The sequence below is a fragment of the Leptonychotes weddellii genome, chromosome 4, assembly GCF_054177405.1.
Source record: "Leptonychotes weddellii isolate Sample4059 chromosome 4, ASM5417740v2, whole genome shotgun sequence".
NCBI lineage: Eukaryota > Metazoa > Chordata > Mammalia > Carnivora > Phocidae > Leptonychotes > Leptonychotes weddellii.
The window spans coordinates 40541724-40566760 of NC_138372.1; the positions used below are offsets into that span (position 1 = coordinate 40541724).

Below are 25037 nucleotides of genomic sequence, written 5' to 3' on the forward strand. Positions count from 1 at the left end.
GTCAAACAGCCCAGCCTTCCTCCATTTAATTCCTCTTTTGGCCCCAAATGGGTTCACAACGAGTGTATTCCACTTGCAGTAAAGAATCCTAATTAATACAGAACTTCAGGAAAAATGACTAAGTTCTGGAGTTATGACTGAACTATACTGGCCCCACCTATACTCACCAAAACCAACTATGTTTGGAAGAAGTTTAGGAAGCTATAGGAAAATATTTCCAGCATTTTGCTTAGATCGTCATAGTTGTCATCTTTTTGTTTTTGTCCCAACCCCAGTTAGAACATTTGGTTTAAGAAAACACCTATCTGAAATATAACAAAAAGAAGTATACCCCTAGGGTAAAAAGTAAATCTCAAATGGTCTATTCCAAGGAATTATGTTCTAGGAAATTTCATAAAAACACAACTATTTCAAATATTTCAGAGAATGAATTTTGAATGGAACACATATAAAAAGATCACATTAACAATTATAACCCTATATACCATTTTATATATAATCATTGTTCTCTTTTTTGTATGATTACAAGAAACCATTCTTCTTCACTTCCCAACATTTTTATATTAATGACCTTAAGTTTTGGCAGAGCTTAAAGAGTCTGTGCTTTAAGTCTTCTGGAAGCAAATATAAAACTTACTTCTTTGAGGGAATTCATTTTAGCGCTAAAATGTGGTGATTTCAGCATGCGCAGGAGGATATCTAACCGAAGGTCGTCCACCACGGTCACCAGATCCGGTTGGAAACGCATGCAGAGTAACTTGATGGCAGACAAGAGCTCAGGGATGCTAACCAATCTCTTTTATTAAAAGCACAAACAAACAAAAAAGGAACCATGAAAACATTTTGATCCTAATTCTTATAACACAGGAATATAGGACGTTTTCAATAGCAATGGTTTGGTGATATCTGATACTCCATATGGTCAATTAACTAGTTTGCTTTTAAACAAAAGTTAGCACACAGGTGAGCAAAAGGAAGGGTCCTGTGAGAATTTCATGGTCAACAAAATAAATCATGTTAAATGTTAAAATTGCTTTAAACAACTTTGGATAAGCTTGTAGTATCGAATTATTTTAAAGCTTCTTCAATGCTATACCAATTATAATACTATCTAAATCAACATGTTAGTAAAATTCTGAATAGTATCAGTTACTGAGAACCCTAAATTCACTCTATTGGTAAGATTTAATGCCAACTTGGTGCTTCAGAAAAAGCACCTGTTGGTTTGAAAATGTATAATTAAATTTGATGCGAGTAGTGTGTGACCAGAATCCAAAGAATAATGGTGTGTGAACCTTGCCCCAGGTCCTGGCTGTGCTTCCATGGACGAACAGGCACGGGGGCCTACCTGGCTGGAGACAGGATTTACCTTGTCTTTGAGGTCCTTCTCCTCCACACTCCGCACATCCTGGATCGTAGTAAGGATGACCGGGTCTAGCATCGGCTGCAGAACAAAAGTGCTGCACTTAATAAAGACTCCTGATGCTGCTCCAGAACTAGAGAGGAGACACTTCTTCATTCACATTTCACAAAGGAGAAAGTGCAATGCAAAGATCTCAATTCCAGTATCAGCTGCCATAGCTAGCTACTACCATCCTAAGTAGGCCCTCAAGGGACTCCATGCCCCAGCTCCTTCAATACCATGTGGGTGCAGTCCCTGTCACTGCTATCTTAGAAGAGTCCTTTTATTTTTTAAAATATGTTTTATTAAATTTTTTTTTGTTTTTGCCAATACAAGTTTGATGTTTCTTTTTTTCCCTTCAAATTTTTATTTAAATTCTAGTTAGTTAACATACAGTGCGCTATGGGGCGCCTGGGTGGCTCAGTTGGTTAAGCGACTGCCTTCGGCTCAGGTCATGATCCTGGAGTCCCTGGATCGAGTCCCGCATCGGGCTCCCTGCTCGGCAGGGCGTCTGCTTCTCCCTCTGACCCTCCCCGCTCTCATGTACTCGCTCTCTCTCATTCTCTCTCTCAAATAAATAAATAAAATCTTTAAAAAAACAAAAAAAACCATACAGTGCGCTATTGGCTTCAGGAGTAGAATTCAAGGATTCTTTTTTTTTTTTTTTTTTAGATTTTATTTATTTATAAACTTGAGGGAGTGAGAAAAAGTGAGTGCAAGCAGGGGAGTGGCAGAGGGAGCAGGAAATGCAGGCTCCCCACTGAGCAGGAAGCCTGACATGGAGCTCAATCCCAGGACCCCAGGATCATGACCGGAGCCAAAGGCAGACTCTTAACCCACTGAGCCACCCAGGCACCCCAGAATTCAGTGATTCTTATAAGGGTCTTTTTTTTTTTTTTTTTTAAGGATTTTACTTATTTGTCAGAGAGAGAGAGAGCACAAGCAGGGGGAGTGGCAGGCAGAGGGAGAAGCAGGCTCCCTGCTGAGCAAGGAGCCTGATGTGGGACTCGATCCCAGGACCCTGGGATCATGACCTGAGCCGAAGGCGACACTTAACCGACTGAGCCACCCAGGCATCCCTCATAAGGGTCTTTTTAAAGAGCAACCAAAGACACATAAACTAAAACATGAAGCATGAATAGGTATTATTTTTGTAATAAAGTAAATATTTTGCATTTGATTTTAACAAATTAATATAAGCACGGAGCACAAAAAATGTGCTGCAATATGCACTATTTTTGTGTGCTGATCTCTAGAGGAGACTCATACAACACAGTGCTCCAGAATCGTAGCTATATCAAACAACTGACTCTAAATATTACGTGAGAAGTAAGAAAATATTAGCTAGGTATAAATGCTCACTTCCATCTAAGTAAAATAATTTTTAAAACTTATCTGGTGACAAAAGAAGATAGACAATATTTGGCTGTCAAGGCCAAGAAGGAATTAGCAATGAATTAAAATGACATCAGACAATTATCCAAATAGAATCTCTTCCTTTCTACTCATGCCCATTGTACAGTGAGGACTGGGGGCTGTTAGGGTAAGAGGCAAGCACACCGTTCTCATCAGCAGCACCAGCCCTGCTTACTTCCCACTGTGGCTGAGACAGCATGATCACCATTTTACAGACAAGGAAGCCAAGGCACAGACGTTACATATGTCTTCCAAAGTCACAGAAGTAGCAAGTAGCAGAGACAATTGTTAGTTTATGTCAAGTAATAGGATGTGAATATGGTATGAGAATAAATTCATGGCATGAATATATTCTTGAATAAATGTAAGGTTGGATAGATTGAAATAATTAAAGTTAAATATGCTATGGTTGGAAATTCAATACTTTTTTATTCTTTTTTTAAACTCTATAAAATTCTAAAAATTCTATCAAACCTAGAATTTCTAAAGAATTTAATATTAATTAGTAGCTGGGATATTTATGCTAAATCTCTTTCCAACAGAACAATGCATGGGTAAAGAGTGTTTAAAAATCCAATCCTGGCTCTGATTATTAAAAAGCCAAGTATTAAATTATTAATAATTATATTAAATTATTAAAAAGTCAAATGATTTTGCCTCTGACATCTTATCTTAGTGTCTTAGTGTTTCAACTACAAAACTAATGATTGTATGTTTAATAAGCTGAAAGAACACTAAATGTTTTTAAAGAACTTAATATCCAGAATGAAGAAATACATAAATAGCCATCTGATTTCATTTAAAGATCTTGGAGGATTTCTTTGACATTTAAAGAAAGCATGTAACGCTTAAAAATGGTAGAAATTTCCAGAACCTAATAAAACAAATCCTATCTCCCTTGTTAAAATGGCCCTAAGTAAATGAGATGTTTAACAAGAAGGAACAGTGCATACGAACACAATGCTCCCAAAGGACACGATGCTTTCAAAGCCATTTATAGTGACTTAAAAAAAAATCTCTGTGAAAAAATAAAGAAAAAAAATTTTCTTTATTTACAAAGAAAATAAAAAATGAAGACATTTAAAAGTGACACTTCATTCAGTAAAACTTGTTAATTGAAACGGAAAGGAAACAAGAAAGTACAACAGGCCTTAAGCATTAGAAAATGGACACACCCAGCTTCGACTATGCGATGACCTGTTGACTTATGATCTGCAGTGGCAGGAAATTAGGCAAGATATGCCATTAGGCTGCTATTCAGTAGTCACTTGGCTAGTAAGTAAGCCCAGTGGGTTGCTCAACACTGCTCTAATTTAATACATAATGGCACCGAATCCTTAAACAATCCTGGGAAGGGGGTTGGGATATATGCCGCCTATTTTACAGATAAGGAAAAAAAATACATGTAATTGTATATAAATTATATTTGATAAAAGAATAAATTGAAAAGGTAAAGAATCTTCTTAAATATTAGAGGTCTCCTATACCTTAAATTATTAATTATTTTTTAGTTAGCTTCTGATAATATTTTTACTAGAAGAATAGCTAATTTGAAAAAAAGAAGTTACTCTGGATGAGGCACAATTCTGAACAACCTGATAAAAAGATAATGATGACTGCTGGTGTGTCTTAGGTCACCTTCTGAGTAAGTGTAAAGTGGCCTCATCTTACCTGAACCACCGAGGAATTGAGGTACTCTGCACACACCCCTAAGGGCTGCACCAATGCTGAGACTGCCTGAAAACAAGGACAGTGCAAGTTAGACATCAATGCGAGAGGGTTTTTTCCTTTCGGCATTTAACAAATCGCTTTTAATATATCAGAGACAATTTGAAATGTCTTGATCAAGTCATGAATGAATGACTAGACAAACCACTCTCCTGGATAGGAAGAACTGATATAAAGATGTCAATCCATTTAAACTGTTATAGAGATTTAATGTAATTTAAATCATAATATGCCAATAAAACTTTGGAGGACTGGATGAAAGATTTTTAAAGTTCATATCACAGAATACTAAAAATTTTTATTTGAAAAAGGACAGAATAGTTGAAGAAATGTGTCTTCAACAAAAATCATCAAAAACTTCCATGAAGAAAATTATAAACCTTTACCAAAATACATAAAAGAAGGCCCAAATAAACAAGGAGATACCATGTTCTTGGATGGAAAGGACCAGTACTGCAATTTTCCACACACTGACTTATACATTTAACACAATTCCAAACATGATCTCAGTGGGATTTTCTGCAGGACAACCTGACGTGTTGACTATATTCAAAGAGTCAAACTATGAGAATGATCAAGAGAATCTGAGAGAGGAACAATGCTGGGCAGACTGGCGCTACCAGTGAAAACAGGGGAGCAACAGTATACAAATGGGCAAAGAATGAACAGACGAACGAATGACTCGAACAGAAGTCTAGGAACACACCTGTGGACATGTGGGGCTTTGACATGTGATAGAGACAACACATCAAAATAGTAGAGAAAACAGGGATTAGTCATTAGAGGATCTTGTAACAGTTATCCATTTGGAAGAAAATGAAACTGGATCTCTACCTTATGTAATATATAAAAAGAAATTCTAAATGAATTCAAGAACTAGGTATAAAAAATAAAACTGTAAAAGTATAAAATGAAAGGAGTATTTTTATAACTTTGAGATGGGAGAACATTCCCTAAGCAAGTTAGGAAACTCTTAAGCCATTAAAGAAAAAAATCTACACAAGACGTGGAAGCTTCTGTATAGCAAAAGACACCATCAACAAAAATAAAAAGAGAAGCAAAAGACTGGAAGAAAAAATTTACAAGTACATAAAGCAGACATGGCACTTGATATGCTGAACATAAAAAGAATTCCTGAAAGTTAGCAAGACAACTCCAAAGTAACCTAAATAACTAGGTCAATTTACAGAAGAAAGGCAAATAGCCAATAATCACATGATGAAATGCTCAAATTCCCAGGAAACCAGAGTCTTACAAATTAAATAATAAAATGCTATTTTTGTCCATTATAATGAAAAAATTAAAGATGGAAAATATTCAGTACTAACAAGAGAAATAGGAAAGGAGTTTATGGGAGTACAGACTGGTACAAGCTTTTTGGAAAGAGATTTAATACTATTGATTATAATTTAAGAATCTATATAGTCTTTAACCCAGAAATCCCGTTTTCTAAGAATCTGTCCTTCAGAAATGGTAGCATATGCACAAAGACAAATTTATATGGGAAACTCTCTGAAGAGCAAAAACTTAGAAATAATCCAATGCCCATTAAAAAATGACGGCATCAGGGTACAACAGGTGCAGGAACAGGTGAGAGCCATTAAAAACGATGATCGTGCTGACCTGGAAAGATGTCCATGATAGACTGTTAAATGAAAATATGCTACTGGGTATAGCTTGATTACAATTCAGTTTTAAAGAGAGAAAGAGAAAGAGGGAAAGATCATGCACAGGTATATTTTACATAAATTTAGGAAAAAGTCAGAAAGGCACTGCATTAAATGGGTAGCTATTATCTAGGAGGTGGGTATACGTGCGTGGGGGTGGGGGACAGGCAACTTTCATTCCATACTTTGTACAGGTATTTTTCACTGATGAATTGTGAATGATGTTTTTTCCCAGTATTTTTCAAATTCAAAACTACGTAGATATAAATGTAAATGTAAAATGAATGCATTTACTTGTACTCAGTGGCCTGAATTTATTCTAGGACATAATCACCTCCTTAACTGGTCAGAAGGCAGGCATTTATTTTGAAATTTTAATCATGCCTGTTGGCTATAATTAGAGTCTCAATCTTTGGGAATCTTTCTCCTATGCCTGAACTTTATCATCTCCTCAAATACAACCTAAACAACATAATTCTGTATCAACTGCAGCAACAACATGGTTGCTCTGAAAAATGGGGAAAATCCTGGAGGTATCTTTAACCTCAAGATATTTGATAATAACGAGAGTAAGCCCAGATTCCTATATATCCACCCTTAGCCAATTTCTTCCAAGTAGGCTAGAAACTTGGGATGCTCTGTATTTTTTTTTTTTTTAAATAAATTAACTCTGCCAGAATTAGTGAGTGTTTTAACATTTAAAAAAAAGTGAAGCTAATCTTTGACATGGCCAATGACCTATACAGCCAGTTCTTGAGAAACAAGTAAACTGGATAAAACCCTATACCTGAATAGATTTTTTGTTTTAAAAGCTTTGTTTCTTAAATCACTACTCGTTATTTTCCCAGTCAAGTCACTTCTAACATGCTCGATCCATTCATCGGGGATCCAAATGACAGCCTAACAACCTAGTTCATGTCAGGGAAGGTAGAAGACACTCCCTGGTCAGTGTCAGCAGAAATATTTATGAACTGGCAGACACCTGATCTTTCAGGATGAACAGTGGCAAGAAAGGGTCAGTCTCTCTCCTCAGTGTTATTCCTGCCCAAACCCAAAGATGGACCAAGGGGGTCAGCTGATTAGCCACAGTTCCTCAGGGATAACTGCTGCTCACTCGGGCAACAGATTACCTTCTGTTCTGATCACATCACAGTAGCCAGCACTGGGCCTTATACATGGCAAGTACATTATGAGTAGTTGACTGAATAATTAACTAGAAAACAGAACAAAGTGCTCTGAGTTACAAACAGGTCAGCACTCTGCGAAAGATTAAAGACTGAGTTATTTCCCCCTTACCACAAGGTTAAACTTTTTTTGAGAAAAATGAAGTCACATAAAAAGAGAAGGGTATTGCACCTGAGGGAAGAGTCTAAGCTCCTGTTAGAGCTCTTTGTTATCTATGCATCGCTGTAACACCAAAAAGCTTACTAACAACCTTAAAATGAAACATTTTATTTGTGCCTGGCACTGGGAACTACACTGTGATGTGAACCATGACACTGTTATGTACACATGCACTTGCCACAGACGACACCTGTCCTTAAAAAGCAAGGTAATTTCACATAACCCTCACAAATGAAGAGACAAATACCAGAGGCAAAGGGAAATGAAGTAAAAAAGAACAAACACCCTCCACTGAAACTGGGTTACAATTAGAGGCGAATATTTCTTGGGTTATCAGAACCGCTGAAGCTGCTCCCACAGAGATATCTCACACGGTAACGTTTCCCTTACTGTGTCCAGACCATGTCCCTTTGGTTACATACCAGCCTGAATAAAGTGAACTTCCACTTTGGGCACATTTAGTGGTTTAACTTACCCCAAGTTCTATATCTTCTGAATGAAGCTTGGCTTGGATTGCTGCAAATCCACCTAATTCTCCAAACTGAGGGGGAAAAAAAGGCACAAATTAGTTTTAAAATGCTGTACATCAATAATTTAAGCAAAAAACGAAGGCCACCATTCTACCCTATCAACATGCTCCATATAATACTGATCTTGAGAGAGTCATCCCCAAAGATCATTCTAATGTTCTGTGATACACTGCAGGAGATGTGCTGAGTCCTAAAGCTGACGTTCATCTGTATCAACCGCATGTATGAAAAAGAGGAAGAACTATGGAATCTACCTCCTTAGGAAACAAAATTCTTATTACTCTCTCTAGCTGTCATTTACTTAAAATACCAAACTCTAGGCAATCTCATTAGAAGAAGGAAAACATGACCGTATTAATGAAAGTTGTATACCTTATTTACCAAATCCACAACCCATCCATGAGGCTCCTGTGAGAAAAGAAAACAGAAACTGAGATGGCAAGATGAGAACTTCCCCATTAACCCTTGTATTTCTTTCAACCTCAGTCAAAAGTTAGAGAAAAAATATATGAAGATTTGAAAAATATTCCAAAGGGCTTTTCTACATGTTTCTCAACAGGAGTCTGGGCCATTACTGTGTACAACTGGAGTTTGCACGTCTGTGCTTGGACGGTACTGCTCCAGTTGCGCATTCGTGCACTTCTGTGTCGCTGACAGCAGCTGTTCAAGCTCTCCAAGGTGCAGGATAACTTGAGTTAAATTCTCTAAGAAAATTACATTTTAGAAATTAAGAATTCCTAACCTAAGGAGTAGCAGATCCCGAATAAAGAGGTTAAGTTTCAGTCCCAGCTGTCCCACTAATTGGTGCCCTGGAGCACACACTTTCTTTTCCCTGCTTTCCCTCCTTGCTTTCCTTTTCGAAGCCTTCACCGCTGCGAGGGCTGGATACCACTGTGGGGGAGCAGTGACTATCAGGAGACGTGGTCCCTGCTTTCATGGAGCTCATACTGTAGCAGTGTCCACAAAAACAAGTAAACCAACACATACCTAACACAACTCATTCTGGGCTCAAACCCACAGAAGGAAAAACCAAATGAGAAACGGAAGGAGCCTACTCTGCTCAGAGTGGCGGTCATGGAAACCCTCTCTGGAGAAGGGGTCTTCGAGCTGGATCCTACAGGATGAGAGTGATTTAGCCATTCAAGAAGTCCAGGCAGAGAGGCCGCAGTGGCAAAGGTCCCGTTTGGGCAAGGCCGTGAAGAGGAACTGGGACTCTCCCAGCTGGGACACAGTGGGCCGGGGAGAGCGGCACAGGTGGAGCTGTTCAGAGAGGCAAACCCAGATCACGCGGAAACATGGAGACTGGGATTGGAAGGAAAGCAAAAGTGTTTAAACCAGAAAGTGACACCTTTTATGTTGTAAGCTGACCAATCTCACAGTTGTGTGGTGGATGGAGTGGAATGGATGAAGGCGGGTGGAAGGGAGAGACCGCACGCAGTTGGAAGACAAGCACAGTAACCAGGTTAAGACGTGATGGTGTCACGGGTAGGATGGCGGTGGCAGACAGAGAGAACTGAACAACCTTTGAGATGAACTCCAAGGACATGTTTATGGTTGGAGGTAGGTCAGAAGGGATGAATCGTGGTGGACTCCTGTGCGTCTGGTTTGAGCACCTAGGTAGATGGGGAGGCTGTTTACCGGCGGGAAGAAGGAAGGCTAGGGAGACAGAAGGAAGCTCCATTTCAGGCACCCTACATTTGAGACGTCTGTGTAGCAACCAAAAGGAAAACAGTTGGCTCTTCAAGTCTGGTGTGCTCAGAGAAGATGCTTGGGCCACAGAGATACACACTGAAGGGCCATGAACACAAAGATGGCATTTACATCCATGAGAATGGAAGACAGTTCTTAGGGAAAGAATAATGAACAAAGAGAAGGTGGCTCTGGGTCAAAGCTGAATGAAGGTGAAGGAATCAAGGAAGGCAATGTGATGACTTATGGAGTAGGCAGAGAAGCAAGAGACTACAGGAAGAACTGAGTTGGGGGAGGCAGGAACTCACAGTGATTGCCGCTGTTGATGAGGTCAAGAGACACTTCCTGTGGCTCTGGAAACATGGAGACTGTTGGTACCTTACTGAGAGTGGTTTCAGGGGAGTGGTAGAAAAAGAAGGCAGACTGGCACGCTCTGAAGAGTTCACGGAGATTTCGGTCTAGTTACCCTAAACACCTCTCTAACTGAAGAGCACTAACACCACCGGTCAAAAACACTAAAAAAATCTTTTAAAACATATAGCTGAGTTGGCACAAAGTGCTCAGAAGCTGAAAACAAAGAGAAAGCAGAAATTGTGTGAGGTAAGCAGACTCTGAGGCCAGCCTTCACAGCACAGGCTGTGGAACCCCAGTGAGCTCTGGCCTCCATTTTCACAGCCAAGGCGGGGCCAGGAGACTAAGAGGAGAGAGTCACATAAAGCTGGAGCTCAAAGAGCTACCACCTCAGTGTGAGATGAACTGAAAGAACTCACCTGCAAGAAAGGGAGAACCACAGGGAAGCCTGCCCACCTTGACTCTGATCCTGGATGGAGGGGAGAAAAAACTCTCTTAAAAGAGAGTCTGTAACCATAGACATGCCTCACATGGCTTCGCTTCTCAAATTCACACTGACTTTGGGGCGCTGGGTGGCTCAGAAGGTTGGCCAGCCAACTCTTGGTTTTGGCTCAGGTCATGATCTCAGGGTGGTGAGATCGAGCCCCAGGTCAGGTTCCAGTGTGGAGTCTGCTTGAGATCCTCTCTCTCCTTCTCCCCCCGCTCACACACTCTCTCTCTGTCTCTAGAATAAATAAATAGGGTTCCTGGGTGGCTCAGTAGGTTAAGGGTCTGCCTTTGGCTCAGGTCATGATCCCAGGGTCTTGGGATCGAGTCCCACATTGGGCTCCCTGTTCAGCCTGGAGTCTGCTTCTCCTTCTACCTCTACCTGCCCCCTGCTTGTGCTCTCTCTCTCTCTCAAAATAAATAAAATCTTAAAAAAAAAAAAAAAAGAATAAATAAATAAATCTTTTAAAAAAAATGCACACTGACTTTATGGTCTGAAATACCTTAAGCTGAGAATTTATTCTAAAGTGGTCCCAGATGGAAGTGCTCCCAGGCACCTGGAGGAAGTAAAGGTAAACCCTCTCTGAAGGAAGGAACTTTCAATGCAGGCCTCAAACAATCCTCCCAGATTAAATTTCAAGAAATACGACTTTACAGAAAAACAAACAACAAACATATATATACATATATTTTTGTATATACAATACAGACACAAAAAACAAGTTATAGTAAAAGCCAGCAGAATCAGACCTGTATATATCAGACACAGAACACAAACACAGGAGAATGAAAACATGAGGCAGGAACATGCGATAATAAAAAGAATAAACAAAGTCAAATGAGAACCAAATAGAATTTATATAAATGAAGAAAAGTCACTGAAATTGAAGACTTTTAACAAACAGGCTAGACAGCATACCTGATATGCCCAGAACCACAATTAGTGAACTAAACCCCAGATCTGAAAGAAATTATCACAGCCTGCAGCACAAGGACACGGGAAGATGGGAAATATGACAGAAGTTAAGGGACAAGGAGGACAGACGCAAAGGTTTAACAGGCGTCCAATCGAAGTTCTGAAGAGGAGTAACTGACTAGCGGAGAAGAGGAAAGATAATGGCTGAGACTTTTCCAGAACTGATACAAGATATTAATCCTCAGATTTAGAAGCCCAGTGAATCTGAAGCAAAATAAATAAAATGAATACCACGGTCACAGGAGAGTCACACCGTCAAATATCAAAGAGAATGAGATCTCCAAAATAAGATGGGACTCCTTACAACAGCAGCAACAGTCAGACCAACCACCAACTTCTCAACAGCAGTAATCAAAGCCAAAAGACACTGACATAGTATCTCTGACATTCTGAAAGTGTATCAGTCAATCTAGAATTTAAAACCCAGTGAAAATATTCTCTGAGGCATGGGAAACAAAGTAAATTTCAGGCGATCAAAAACAAAGACTTAACCACCAATGATGGGCCCTTACTAAGAGACACTTTCAAGGATGCACTGCAGAAAGAAAAAAAATGATCCCAGTACATACATATGGCTAAGTTAAATGAGACAGTACATACATATGGCTAAGTTAAAACACCATATAAAAGAACAATGATGATATCTGTTTGAGGGTAAAGCAAGACGGGAGAGGACTGAGACACTGCATGATAAAGACAAGGGGACAGAGAGTTAGTAAGTCAGGTGGGGAGTGGGCACATGAAACATTCCAAGGTTTTTATGTGCTGCTCAGAGGAGGATAAAGATTATTAATGAAATTTTGATTTCATTTACTTACGTTACAGTTCCGGGGTAACCAGTAACAGAGTAAGTGGGAGGGGAGAAAGGCGGAATCTTCTCTGGTAGGGATGTGGAGGGGCAGAGAACCATGCTGAAGCTAGAGAGGGACATGGGATCAAAGGCAGAATTTTTAAAGATGGGAAAGACTAGAGCACGACGTACACAACGGGAATGCTCCGACAGAGAGGAAAAGACTGAGGATACCGAACAAAGGACGGAAAACCTAAGGAGGAAAATGCTTGAGAAGGCAAGAAGGGGATGATCGCAGGCCTCTGCAGGAGGGCGCATTCCCGTGCAGTGCTGAGAGGAAATACACAGACTGACCCTTTCTGGTCCTGGATGTCACGTGTGCAGACTGAGGGGAAGAGAAGGGACATTTGTGGAGTGCTTACAATAGCGAACCCCCAGGGTTAGTGTTTCTGTATACAGTTGTCATCCAACCTTCACAACAAAACCAAAGACGAGGTTTTTAATATTTTGGGAGGCAAGACCGTAGATATTTATAGATGCAGACGATGAGGCTGGATTACATGGGTTCTTCCTGTGACTAGGTTTGTGGACTCGGGCAAGGGCTCAACTCCTGTGTGCCTCAGTTTCTCGTCCATGAAATGGGATCAAAAATAGTACCTCACTCATGGAGTTGTTGTGGGGATCAAACGCCAGCGTCTTCTCAGTGCCCTTTCCACTCGGCCCTCATTCCCTCCTCTCTGGAGGACTGCCTGGCCCCCCCAGACAGCACCGGCCACCCCCTCCTGCAGGCCACGTTGCTGCGACTACAGGTACTGTTTGTGGCACCTTAAGTTTTTGTTTTCACATTTCCTCCAGTAGCTCTAAGTCAGGAGCCATGGCTTAGTATTCTTTATAGGACTGCTGAACTAAAACTTCTGCTTCGACTAAAGCAATGGGTAAGTTTTCTATCTACTCAATCGACTCCTTTCAATGGTTTCTCAAAAACCAGAGTTTGATCAACAGATGTTTAGATTACGTACTCCTTGTGGGTATAATGTTATTGGGCACACTGTAGGCCTTTAAATATAAAATAAAGATAATTGGTTCTTGGCTTGGAAAAAAACCCAAAGCTTTAATGCTTCTGGAGTTTAAAAGAAAATAATACATGAGACTACTTTCTAGATTATTTTTTCTAGGCATAATTAGCCATTTCAAATGGTTTCAAATGCTCTAGCTTGTCAAACATCTCTGAGAAACTGGGACACCCATTAAACTGGGGTTCTGACAATTCAATAAATAGGGCACTGATGTCATGAGGTCATTCCACATTTCACTAAACATCATTTCAAATCTATAAAATTCTTTATGATGTTGGTTAATAGCTGTGGAAAAATATGCAGTATCTGAAAAAAAAGTTAAGCAATTTTATGAGCCATATGGAATATCTGTCATTTTTCACAGACTGTTTTAATCCTTCCACGTAAATTTTTACAGCACAAAAAATCTTTTTCAATACATTTCTCTATAAAATGACGAAACAAGACCCCGTTTACCTTTTGGAAAGTAGACACAGGTGAAACAGCAAACATATTTCCCTCCCCAAACACTTCTGTCCAATTCCTCTGAGACACTTTCATTCTGTTTTTAAAGTGGTATTCATTATCAGGATTGAAAGCCTAGATTCAAAGAGAACAGAGAAACACTATTATTATCTATTTCTATAGCAACAAATATTAGCATTAGAAAAGATGAAAAAATATAGCCTTGGACTCCTTCGGTAATGGAATCTTTCAAATATCCCAACAGCGTGTACCCCTGAGCTAGGGCAGAGGAGCGGGTGAGTGAGGCAGAGCTCTCCTCTCCTGTCCAGTGGCCGCCAGGAGGGAATGCAGGGCACATGGCCAGGTGTCCCGAGCTGCTGCAGGTACGGCCAGGCAGCAGGGCCGTAAAGGCCCCTTCCTCACACAGCTACTGGGACTAGTCAGGGAAAAAGGCTAGAAACCAAATCGCAAGAGCACCCCATGTGAAAGCATTTATGATGTGAATAATCAGGAAGACATGAGGGAAAGCAATTTAATTATTGTAAGAGCTGAGAAAGCTATTAAAATTAGAAAGGTATTTTGTTAAAACTGAGAACACAGAATGAATGGTTGCTCTGCTTTAAAAATAAAAAGCAAGGTCCCTAACAGCTAAATTAGTATCTTTTACAATATCATTATCACTCATTATTAATTACAAGTCAGAGGACAGTCGGTACTTTAAACAAAATCAAAACACAAAGTACTTCATTTTAGAGATACTCTACCATCGTAAGCACACCCAGGAGACCAGTGGGAATCGGATCTTGTTTAATTCTCTCTGCAACCAGTTCTATTAACAGCATCAACATGTTGTAGATTCCTTCATGAATTTCAGTACCCCACTTGTGAACAGCACTCGAAGTCAGGAGCTACAAAAACAAAGGGCACTTTAGAGTCTAACTTGAAAAGAAAAAGTCTATTGTTTATCAGCTCAATCTTGAATAATCAAGAGATGATTACCATAGTATCACTTTTATGCAGATGACTTGCTTTAAAAGGCCTATAGCCTGCAGCCCATGTACTCACTCAATGATTTCACAGTCAACATTGAGTTTTGTTTTTAAACGTTAATTCCCTTACACTGAAGCAGTTGGTTTAAAAGAAAATTTTCATTTGCTTCTCTACTTTTCGTTATTACTTGGGGAGGTCAAGTGGTGTAGAGCAAGGAAGAACCTGAGACCAAATCCTGGAGCTATTACTGCTTTATAGCTGTATGGCCTCGGACAAAAAATTACCCGAGTTCCCAGGGGCTCAGATGTCTCACGTCTAAAGAGGCAAAATTCCTACCCACTTCACATAGATGTGATGAGTATCAAAAGATAAAACAAATGTGAAAGTGTTTTATAAATAGCAAGGTATTATTATTAACATATTATGGCTGTCACTATTAACCAATGTTCCTAGAATCTAAGAAATGTACGCTATCTTTCATGATTTGAACATACATATTCCTGCTGTATTTTTAATATCTCAGAAACAGGACCGCATCTTTCCACCTGTTGACCAGATGGCAACGGGACTCTGAATGTGAAACAAATTTTAGAAATACTTTACCAGATTCTTTTGCTTCGATTCTCCTTTTTGATATGTATAGAAGTAACATTCAATTTTAAAAAATGTTTAAGCAAATCTAAAAGAGCTCTAAGTGATAAGGCATTGTAACATTTTGCAGCTATTTTTCTTTAATATAAAACATAAAACAGGGCGCCTGGGTGGCTCAGTTGGTTAAGCGACTGCCTTCAGCTCAGGTCATGATCCTGGAGTCCCAGGATCGAGTCCCGCATCGGGCTCCCTGCTCAGCAGGGGGTATGCTTCTCCCTCTGACCCTCCCCCCTCTCATGCTCTCTCTATCTCATTCTCTCTCTCAAATAAATAAATAAAATCTTTAAAAAAAAAAAAAGAAAAAAAACATAAAACATATAACAATGGTGCATCTTACACTCAGCATCTTAAGACTCATTAAAAGGGAGGGAAAAGGCGCATAGATGAATCTAAAATAATCATCAGTGGATTCTCCAAGCCTCAGTCTAGTCCTTGGGGAAATCTAATGCAGGAACAACTTGCGGGAACGGGGAATGAGAAATCAAAGGGTTTCACTTAATAAAATGATGGCAAGTTGGTATGGTGGTATCATGTTTTTATAAGATTTCCCTTCAGAAGGAAAATACTATGCAATAAAAATTCCATCTTGGTCACACTGAGAACCCCTTAACAAGAGCAGCCTGAAAGAGCCCAAACTTCTTTAGCTACAGAGAAAAACCCCAGTTCCAGATTTTCTAAATACCAAATAGCTGCACTATTTGCGCAAACGAGCAATAATCTTAAGACTGATTTTATATAAACCAATGAGTTACTTTTTTTTTTTGCAAGAATTTTTTGCCTGCCTCTATCTTCTTCCTATACTTAAATAATAAAGCAAAAGGAAGCAGACAGGCATTCGAGAAGGGTCATGTGACTATAAAATAAAATGTATGTGGATTTAGCACCACTCCCTCTGTTGCCATCTCATTTGCTCAGTTTTGAATGTGGACAGGGAAGTCTACCTACCTTGCAGAAGACGAGGGAAAGACAGGCAGCCCTTTGTGGGGAAGCTATGCTCAAGGTTCAAACATAACTATGCCCTACGGCCAGACCTAGATTTCCTTTCCTGCTTGAACACACAGTCAAGAATCCAGGCCAGCCTGAAGGTAAGAGGTGAAGAAGGCAGACATGACAACAGAGCCTCTGTGGTGCGCCTTATTCATACAGTTGTGTATTACTTACACCCTTCCTTCTAATGAAACATTTGAGGTGTCTTGCAAGAAAAGTCAAGGGAAGAGGGCAGAGGGATAGTCATCGTACCAGGAAACAGAGCTAAGGGAAATGATACCAGTTATATAAAATACAACTGAGATTTCTGGTAGCCAGGTCTAAAGGCACACAGAATTCTGTAAATTAAATTCTGATTTAATTAAAAACAAGCATGCTTTACTGATGCGGAGGAGAACCTTTTTAATAGCTCTAAACTGTAAAGAGAATTTAACACATACAGTTTTACATAAGCAACACTGAACAATATAACAGAGGGTACCCTTGTGCTTGTAGTTTCGCAGAAAAAAACAACGAAGCAACCAACCACTGGACCATTTATTACACTATTACAAACAGCTGAGGACATAATATAAAACTGTTTTCTGAAGTGTCTCTGCACAGTAATATATTCCAAATATGTAACCTGTTGGTGACCTGCATTGACACAGGGCTCTCTGGATCTGGAGACCATCAACCTAAAGGTCCTTACACTGATAAATCCTTTTCCATGACTCTGAATAAAGTTGCGTTTTCTTTCTCTGTAAATTTATACATACAACATAATGCATCACAGTATGTGACATTATAAAAACTCTATTTTTTAAAAAATTACTATAATTCTCAGAATTCGTAAAGTTTAAAATAATTTTAAATGATAAATTGGTAGATGAATTTATCCAAAATGAACATAAGTCTTGAATCCATATAATCTCTGCCCAAATGACAATTTTAATTTCGCACTTTTTTCAAAGATGCAGCTGTTTTTGTTCCTAAAATTAATTTTGGTATTTTTTGAGCCTTGAATCAAGGGAGATTCTATCAAGATGTAGATGGGAATAATAGTTTACAAATGAGCAGTTTATTTTGCTGGGTTTTAAGATAAATACAATCTTCGGGCGCCTGGGTGGCTCAGTCGTTAAGCGTCTGCCTTCGGCTCAGGTCATGGTCCCAGGGTCCTGGGATCGAGTCCCACATCGGGCTCCCTGCTCCGCGGGAAGCCTGCTTCTCCCTCTCCCACTCCCCCTGCTTGTGTTCCTGCTCTCGCTATCTCTCTCTCTGTCAAATAAATAAATAAAATCTTTAAAAAAAAAAAATTATAAAGATAAATACAATCTTCAACCATCTGTAGTTCTAGTGACTTCCCTGCATATGGGACAAAAATGGATGTCAAAACCCAGAAGGACAAGACAGCAGGGATACTCCTTCATTCAGCAAAGATTTACTGAGCTCTCTCTCGGAGGCAGGCACTGGCTATACGCTGGGGAAAACGACAGTGTCTATGACACTGTCCCTGCTCTTTGGGGAATTCAGGACTCATGTCCTGAAAAGGGAATCATGCTGAGTTAGATTGCTTTCAGAATCACAAGTCCTGTGATCTCCTATTCTCCCTGTTAAGAAAAACTGCTTTATGAGCGACATGACCAGAAGGGGAGGACTCACATCAGTCTAGCTCTGCCGAAGATGCTGCCACACGCCTGCCATTTTGCCATGAAACATACTCAATCCAGTCAACCTTTGTACAGTGCAAATTCCTGCGTCTGTCTCAGTACAACAGTCAGGACAAATGGCTTGTATTGTGATAAATCAGTCTTATCTTTCTAAATGCCACAAGCCTCAGATTAGTATATGTGATCTCCTAGTATCGGCAAGTCTTAACCTATTCTTTGACAATTAAAGAGAAGGAAGTAAAAGTGACAGCCGTCCAAAGACATGTGCAAATAATTAAATATAAAAGTCAATCATTCATAAGCCCCCAATTCGGAGCGACTTGGTTCAGAGTAGGGGATTCCTCAGTTGAACAAGACTCATAAACTGTTTTCACACAAAAACGAAAATGAAAAGCCTGTTCATTCTCACCCCCACCCAAAAAACCAGACTAACACATTTTTCCTTACCTTTTTAAAGGCTTCAGGCATACACCTATCCATAAATCTTTTACAATTCTCATCAGACTCGGAAAGACCTTAGTAAAATAAATGAAACAATATGCCTTACTAAGATTTTAGGCAGTTTGCAGAAATCATATATATTATTCCAAATTCATACGCATGGAATTATTTATTTACAGAAACCTTGATTCTTAAGAGATTATTAAAAGCAGAATATAGATATATGCCGATGAAGGAACAGACTGACAATCACAGTATTAATGTATTTGTTAACAGCCCAATATATTAATATGTGTTAATTCATATACATTTGTTAATAGTGTAATAAATAATTAGAAGTGAAATGGCTGAACTTATGTTTCCACTGTCAGAGGAACTTCAAATGATCTGACTTAACGCCAACGGCCACCTCTTACTAGCTCTTGTTTTCCTTCTCAACAGATACCAAAATCACTCTTCTTCCCTTAAACCTACAGGACTCCGTTAACAAATGCAGAGAGTTGTGCCTGGCATACAACAGGTGATGAATATTTGCTAAGTGAATGAATGAAGCCACTGTAAGCTTATCCTTTGGAATACATTGTTTAAAAAAAACCTTAATAATGTATTCAGCTTGTCACTGGGAATCCTGTTGGACCCATTTTCTTTTCTTCAGACCCACCACGTAGCACAGTACCTACACCCTAACAGGCCAGCAATAAATGCTGCTGCTGAGAAGCCAGTCATCAGGCGCCATAAAAGGCCGTGGGAATTAAATCTGACCCGAGTCAAAATATTTCCTTTTGATGTGCCTCATATTTAATCACAGTGGTAAACTATGCACATACTTTTAATGAGGGAAAAAAAAAAATCACAAAACAGTGGACCAATTCATCTTATTTTATAACTGAACTGCATATGAAAAATAAATTATTTTTTCTTCAATGTATTTAGAGTCAAGAAGCTTCCTTATATTGACACCCATTTTCCAACCTGGAGGCATTTTATTACTCTGTTGGTTTAACATTTGTAAAGCACTCAAGACAGTGCCAAACATTTAATATGCACAAAATGGTCGCTAAATAAATATTACTTTCTTCTCCTAAAGAATAAAAAGCCACTGAATTGAACCTTAAAGTCCTCCAAGCTTTTGTGGAAAACGTTCATTTCAATTTCTATAAAGCTTTTCAATTATATTTTAAAGACTCTCATACTCTGTTGGAGCTAGAAGAAAACAGTTGGTTTAATTCAAAGCTTTTACTCCACAGGGGCTACACCAAGACTAGGAGAGTAAATGATCAAATAATATACAGATGGGCGATCACACAAGAGTGAAGATTAACGTCAGGCCTCCTATCAAAACAGTCCCCTCCTCCTGTGTCCTGCGGTGTGAGAACTTACCAAGTCTGGCCAGATAGGTAGACGCCAACAGGCATTTGCCTAGTGATTCTTCTCGCTTGTAAGGGATGGACCAGTGATCAGTCAGAACACGGCTTTCCAGTTCATACAAATTGGTCGTAGGGAATTCAATTCCTTCCCCCGAGCAGTTTCCGTTTTCATCATTCTTCTGACAAAAAGGGATTATGGTAAGAAAACAAACACACTCATCAGCGACTACTGTAAAAGTTTTCATTTGGGCACAGAGCAGACACTGATCCAATGGTAGCTGTGAACACTGAATGTGAATTCCCTATCTCTTTCTCATAGTCACATCTTCTGCCAGACCATCTCAGATCCTCCCAGCTCTCGTCATGGCAGCAGCCCCGCTCTCACAGAGGCCAGCTCACCTCCTTCTGCATTCTCTTGTTATGAAAGAGCACACCCACCTTCCCTGTCTTCAGAAGGGAGAGATTTCCCCAAAGAGTTCTCCGCACTGCTGTCTCCATCTCCTCACACGGACTCACCCCTGACCCCACACCAGTATGTCTTCCAGAGGCCCTACTCTCCCACAGCGGCTGTTGTTCAGGCCAGCACTAAGTCATTAAATCCAATGAACAGTTTCAGTCCTTCTCTTCTTTCTCGGCAGTATCTGCGCTTCTGCCCGCTCCCTCTTCTTGAAATGCTAGCTCATATCCCTCACCTCCCGGGACGGCACACCTCCCTGTTGCCCTCCTGTGGGTCTGGCTGTTCTGTTCTGTCTCTTCTGGTACACCCCCTCTTCCTGACCATCAAATACTGGAGCTTCTCAAACCTCAGTGCTAGGCTCTCTCCTCTCGGTGATCTCCATCCCAGGGAAGGGCAGCACAGCCAGAAATCAAGGATTCATTCTTAACGCTGTTCTCCCATCCCACCTCCAAGATCTGGTGATGAGACCCCCGAAATTTCTATCAAATCCATCTACTTCTGTCCACCTCCATGGAGATACCACTATTCCCGAATTCACCCGTCTACCTTCTTTGACCTACATAACTCCTGTGCATCCTTAACTCTTTTCAGAAAAGGCTTTCTGGAACTCCTAAACTATACTGAATTCTTCTCATTATTTTATACTCTTACCATCCTGAACTTCTCTTTCATAGCACTACTCACAAATTTTACCCTTATTTGTGATATATTTTGTCTGCTGCCACTAGACCAAGCCCCATGAGGACATGGACCCTGTCCAGTTCTGACTGCCTCTTCTCTCCAGAACCTGGTGCCTAACACAAAGCAGGTATTTAATATATGTTGTTAAGTGGAAAAATACTTCATGCAAACAAAGTTTCAACTATCAATAGGGTAACTGCCAGACTTTCCATCAGTTCTTACCACAGTAATTTGTTATAAAGCAAACTGGGCCCCTCCCCCAAACTGCCTAATACCTACTCTGGTTTCTTTAAAACCTAAATATTTTCACAATTCACTCTATAATTTAATCACTACAAAATAAAATCATTCCATTAAAAAATTACCTTTAGCCTCAATTAAGGAAAAGACCATAAATATAAAGCAGAAGTGATAAAAATACACAGAAGAAAATGATTTCCAATCCCATATGAGAGCTAAAGGAATGTGACACTTTTTTTTTTTTAGGTTCATGGTTAAAATAAGACAAAAAACAGAAAGGTGATGAAAAACTAAAAATGGAGTAGACAACAATGTAAACTGGAGGTGAAGGGTGGGGGTGGACGAAATAGGTTTGGAATCATAATGTATGGGGAAAATTCAGTTTTTAAAATATAATACTTTTCAGAAATACATGTAATTAATAAGTTCTGTAAACAAAACTTATTTTGTTACTGCTTTTCCTCAACTGTTGGAGAATAAATTATGGATATGATGCTCCTTCACCCCTAAATACTTCAGTGTGTGTTTCCTAAAAATGAAGATACTCTCTTTTTTAACCTTTGCACATTACCAAAATGAGGAAATTAACATTGATCCAGTACTAAAGTCCTTTGAAGCCAAGAAGTCGTGTAAAACCAAAACAGAAATTCCTGCCAGGAGCCCATATCACAGATACTTGTCTGTCTGGTCACCCTCAGTCTTTTCATGACTTTAACATTTTTGAAGAACACGGGCTAGTTATTTTTTGAGTGTCCGTCACGTTGGGTTTCCTCATGACAAGATTCAGGTTTGCACATTTGGCAGGAACAGACACACACATTTATATACACATGAACACAACACATGTATGCATACATACAGAAAGAGAATAGTAAAGAGACTGTGATAAAATGTTAACATCTGAAGAACCTGAATACAGGTTACATAAAAATTCCAGATTTATGGTAAAGTTGCAATGCACTTTTTTGCAACTTTTCTGTAAACCTGGAACTTTGTTAATCTGGAATTATTTCAAAATTAAAATAAAAACAATTTAGTCAGATGAATATATAAAGACACAGGATTTTGGAGCCAGAGAGATTCTAAGAAAATTCAGTATTTTACACAGGTATAACCTAATGAATCTAAAGAGGTGGGGGTGCACCTATAGTGGTTTAAAAAAAAAAAAAAAGGTGGATTATACTTAGTATGCTCTACTTAAGAACCCCATTCCCATTGGTAACATAAATAATTTGGCTTCTAAATACGTCTACGTTTTTGTCTCAGATTACTAAATAAGTATACATGTACTTTGTAGAAAATACAGAAAATACGAGTAGCAAAAAATAAAACCCACCACTAATTCCACCACTTAAAAATTAATCACAGTGACATTTTAATAACTATTTTTCCAATTTCTTTACAGATTTCATTTTCTTAAAAATGTATAAATGTGGAACTAACCACCTCAACAGGCCCCATCATTCTCTCTCATATAAAGACAGCATTAATGTAGTATTTCTTCTCCTATCTGATTTAAAAAGCTGATGCACAAAGCAATAATTATAAAACTATGTTAATGGAGCAGTGTTTTGTATCCTATTGAAGTTAAGTTGATAGTGGGTGCCTGGGTGGCTCAGTCGTTAAGCGTCTGCCTTCGGCTCAGGTCATGATCCCAGGGTCCTGGGATCCAGTCCCACATCGGGCTCCCTGCTTGGTGAGAAGCCTGCTTCTCCCTCTCCCACTCTCCCTGCTCGTGTTCCCTCTCTCGCTGTCTCTCTTGCTGTTAAAAAATAAATAAAATCTTAAAAAAAAAAAATTAAGTTGATATTAATCTGAACTACACTGCTACAAATTCAGATGTTAATTATAATCCACAGGGCAACCGCTAAGAAAATAACTTAAAAATATATACAGTAAAAGAAAAAATAAGGGAATTAAAATGGTATACTCAAAAATATCTACTTAATACAAAAGACAGGAGTAATGGAGGATTAGAGGAACAAAAAAGCATAAGACATAGAAAACAAATAGCAAAATGGCAGATGTAAATTTTGTCTTATCAATTAAGTTGGGATTATCAGTAATATGTTAAATATAAATGGACTAAACACTCCAATGAAAATGGTAGAGATCTGCAGGATGAATTTTTAAAAAAATGATCTATGGCTTGGTTGATTGAGCATCCAACCCTGATTTTGGCTTAGGTCATGATCTCAGGGTTGTAAGATCGAGCCTCATGCTGGGCTCTGCACTAAGTGTGGAGCCTGCTTGGGATTCTCTCTCTCTCCCTCTCCCCCTGCCCTGCCCCAACCCCCATCCCCACTTGCGTGCATGTGCACACACTCTCTAAAAAAAAAAAGAAGATAAAAATTTAAAAATAAAATAAAAAATGATCCAACTATATGCTATCTACAACCGACACGCTTCAGATTCAAAGACACAAAGAGGTTGAAATAAAAGGAACAAAAGATATATCATGTGCACATAAAAGAGTTGCAGTGGCAACACTAGTATCAAACAGACTAGATGTTAAGACAAACATAGTACTGGGGTGCCTGGGTGGCTCAGTCGGTTGAGCGACTGCCTTCGGCTCAGGTCATGATCCTGGAGTCCCGGGATCGAGTCCCGCATCGGGCTCCCTGCTCGGCAGGGAGCCTGCTTCTCCCTCTGACCCTCCCCCCTCTCATGCTGTTTCTCTCTCGCTCGTTCTCTAATAAATAAATAAATAAAATCTTAAAAAAAAAAAAAAGACAAACATACTACTAAAGATAAAAAGGGATACTTCATAATGATAAAAAAAGGTCAAAATAGCAGGGAGATAAAATAAAAGGATGGAAAAAGACATACCATTAATAGAGTAACCAAAAGAGAGCTGTAGTGGCTGGCTACACTAATATAAAAAAAAAATAGATATTATGTGAAAATATGTTACTAAAGACAAGGAATTTTTTATGATAAAGGGTTAATCCATCGGGAAGACATAACAATTATAAAAATGTATGCATCTAAAAAGAGACTCAAAGTAAAGGAAGTAAAAAGTGACAGAATTTAAGAGAGAAATACATACTTAATATAGAATATTCCACCCAATCACAGCAGAATATACATTCTTAAGTGCACACAGAACACTCTTCAAGATAGAGCATGTTAGGTCCTGAAACAAGCCTCAAAAAATCTGGAAGAACTAAATCATACCAAGTGTGATCTCTGACCACAATGGAATGAAATTAGAAATCAACAGCAGAAGGAAATTTGGGAAATCTAAAAACATGTGAAAATTAAACAACATACTTCCAAATACCAGTGGGTCAAAAAACTTACAAGGGAAATTAGAAAGTGCTTTGAGATGAATGAAAATTAAAATATAACATAACAAAACTTATGATGCAGTGATTAGAGGGAATTTTTTTAAAAAGAAGAAAGATCTCAAATCAATAACTTGACCATGAACCTTAGGGAACTAGAAAAAGAGCAAACTAAACCCAAGGAAGCAGGAGGAAAGAAATAATAAGGATTAGAGTGGAAATAAATGAAAGAATAGAAAAAACAATAGAGACAATAAAACCAAAAGTTGGTTCTTTGAAAAGATCAACAAAAAGGAGAAATTTTTAGCCAGACTGAGCAAGAAAGAATGAGAGAAGACTCAAATTACTAAAATCAGGAACAAAAGAGGGGCTATCAACACTGACCTTA

At 39.0% G+C, this 25037-nt stretch overlaps 1 protein-coding gene across 3 annotated transcripts in view; it reads right to left on the reverse strand.

Annotated features, from left to right (window-relative positions):
* The window catches only part of USP24 (ubiquitin specific peptidase 24), a 134320-nt gene that overhangs the window by 85565 nt on the left and 23718 nt on the right, over positions 1–25037 (reverse strand). For 2 of the 3 annotated variants that reach the window (XM_081818483.1, XM_081818486.1), the window contains exons 2-10: positions 19998–20163; positions 18624–18691; positions 14664–14807; positions 13912–14034; positions 8460–8495; positions 8033–8098; positions 4490–4555; positions 1370–1444; positions 638–796 (exon numbers count right to left, since the gene is read on the reverse strand). In XM_081818483.1, the coding sequence (XP_081674609.1) occupies positions 638–796; positions 1370–1444; positions 4490–4555; positions 8033–8098; positions 8460–8495; positions 13912–14034; positions 14664–14807; positions 18624–18691; positions 19998–20163 (903 nt within the window). The remainder of the gene's footprint in view (positions 1–637; positions 797–1369; positions 1445–4489; positions 4556–8032; positions 8099–8459; positions 8496–13911; positions 14035–14663; positions 14808–18623; positions 18692–19997; positions 20164–25037) is intronic. The other variant, XM_081818485.1, reaches the window with a different exon arrangement.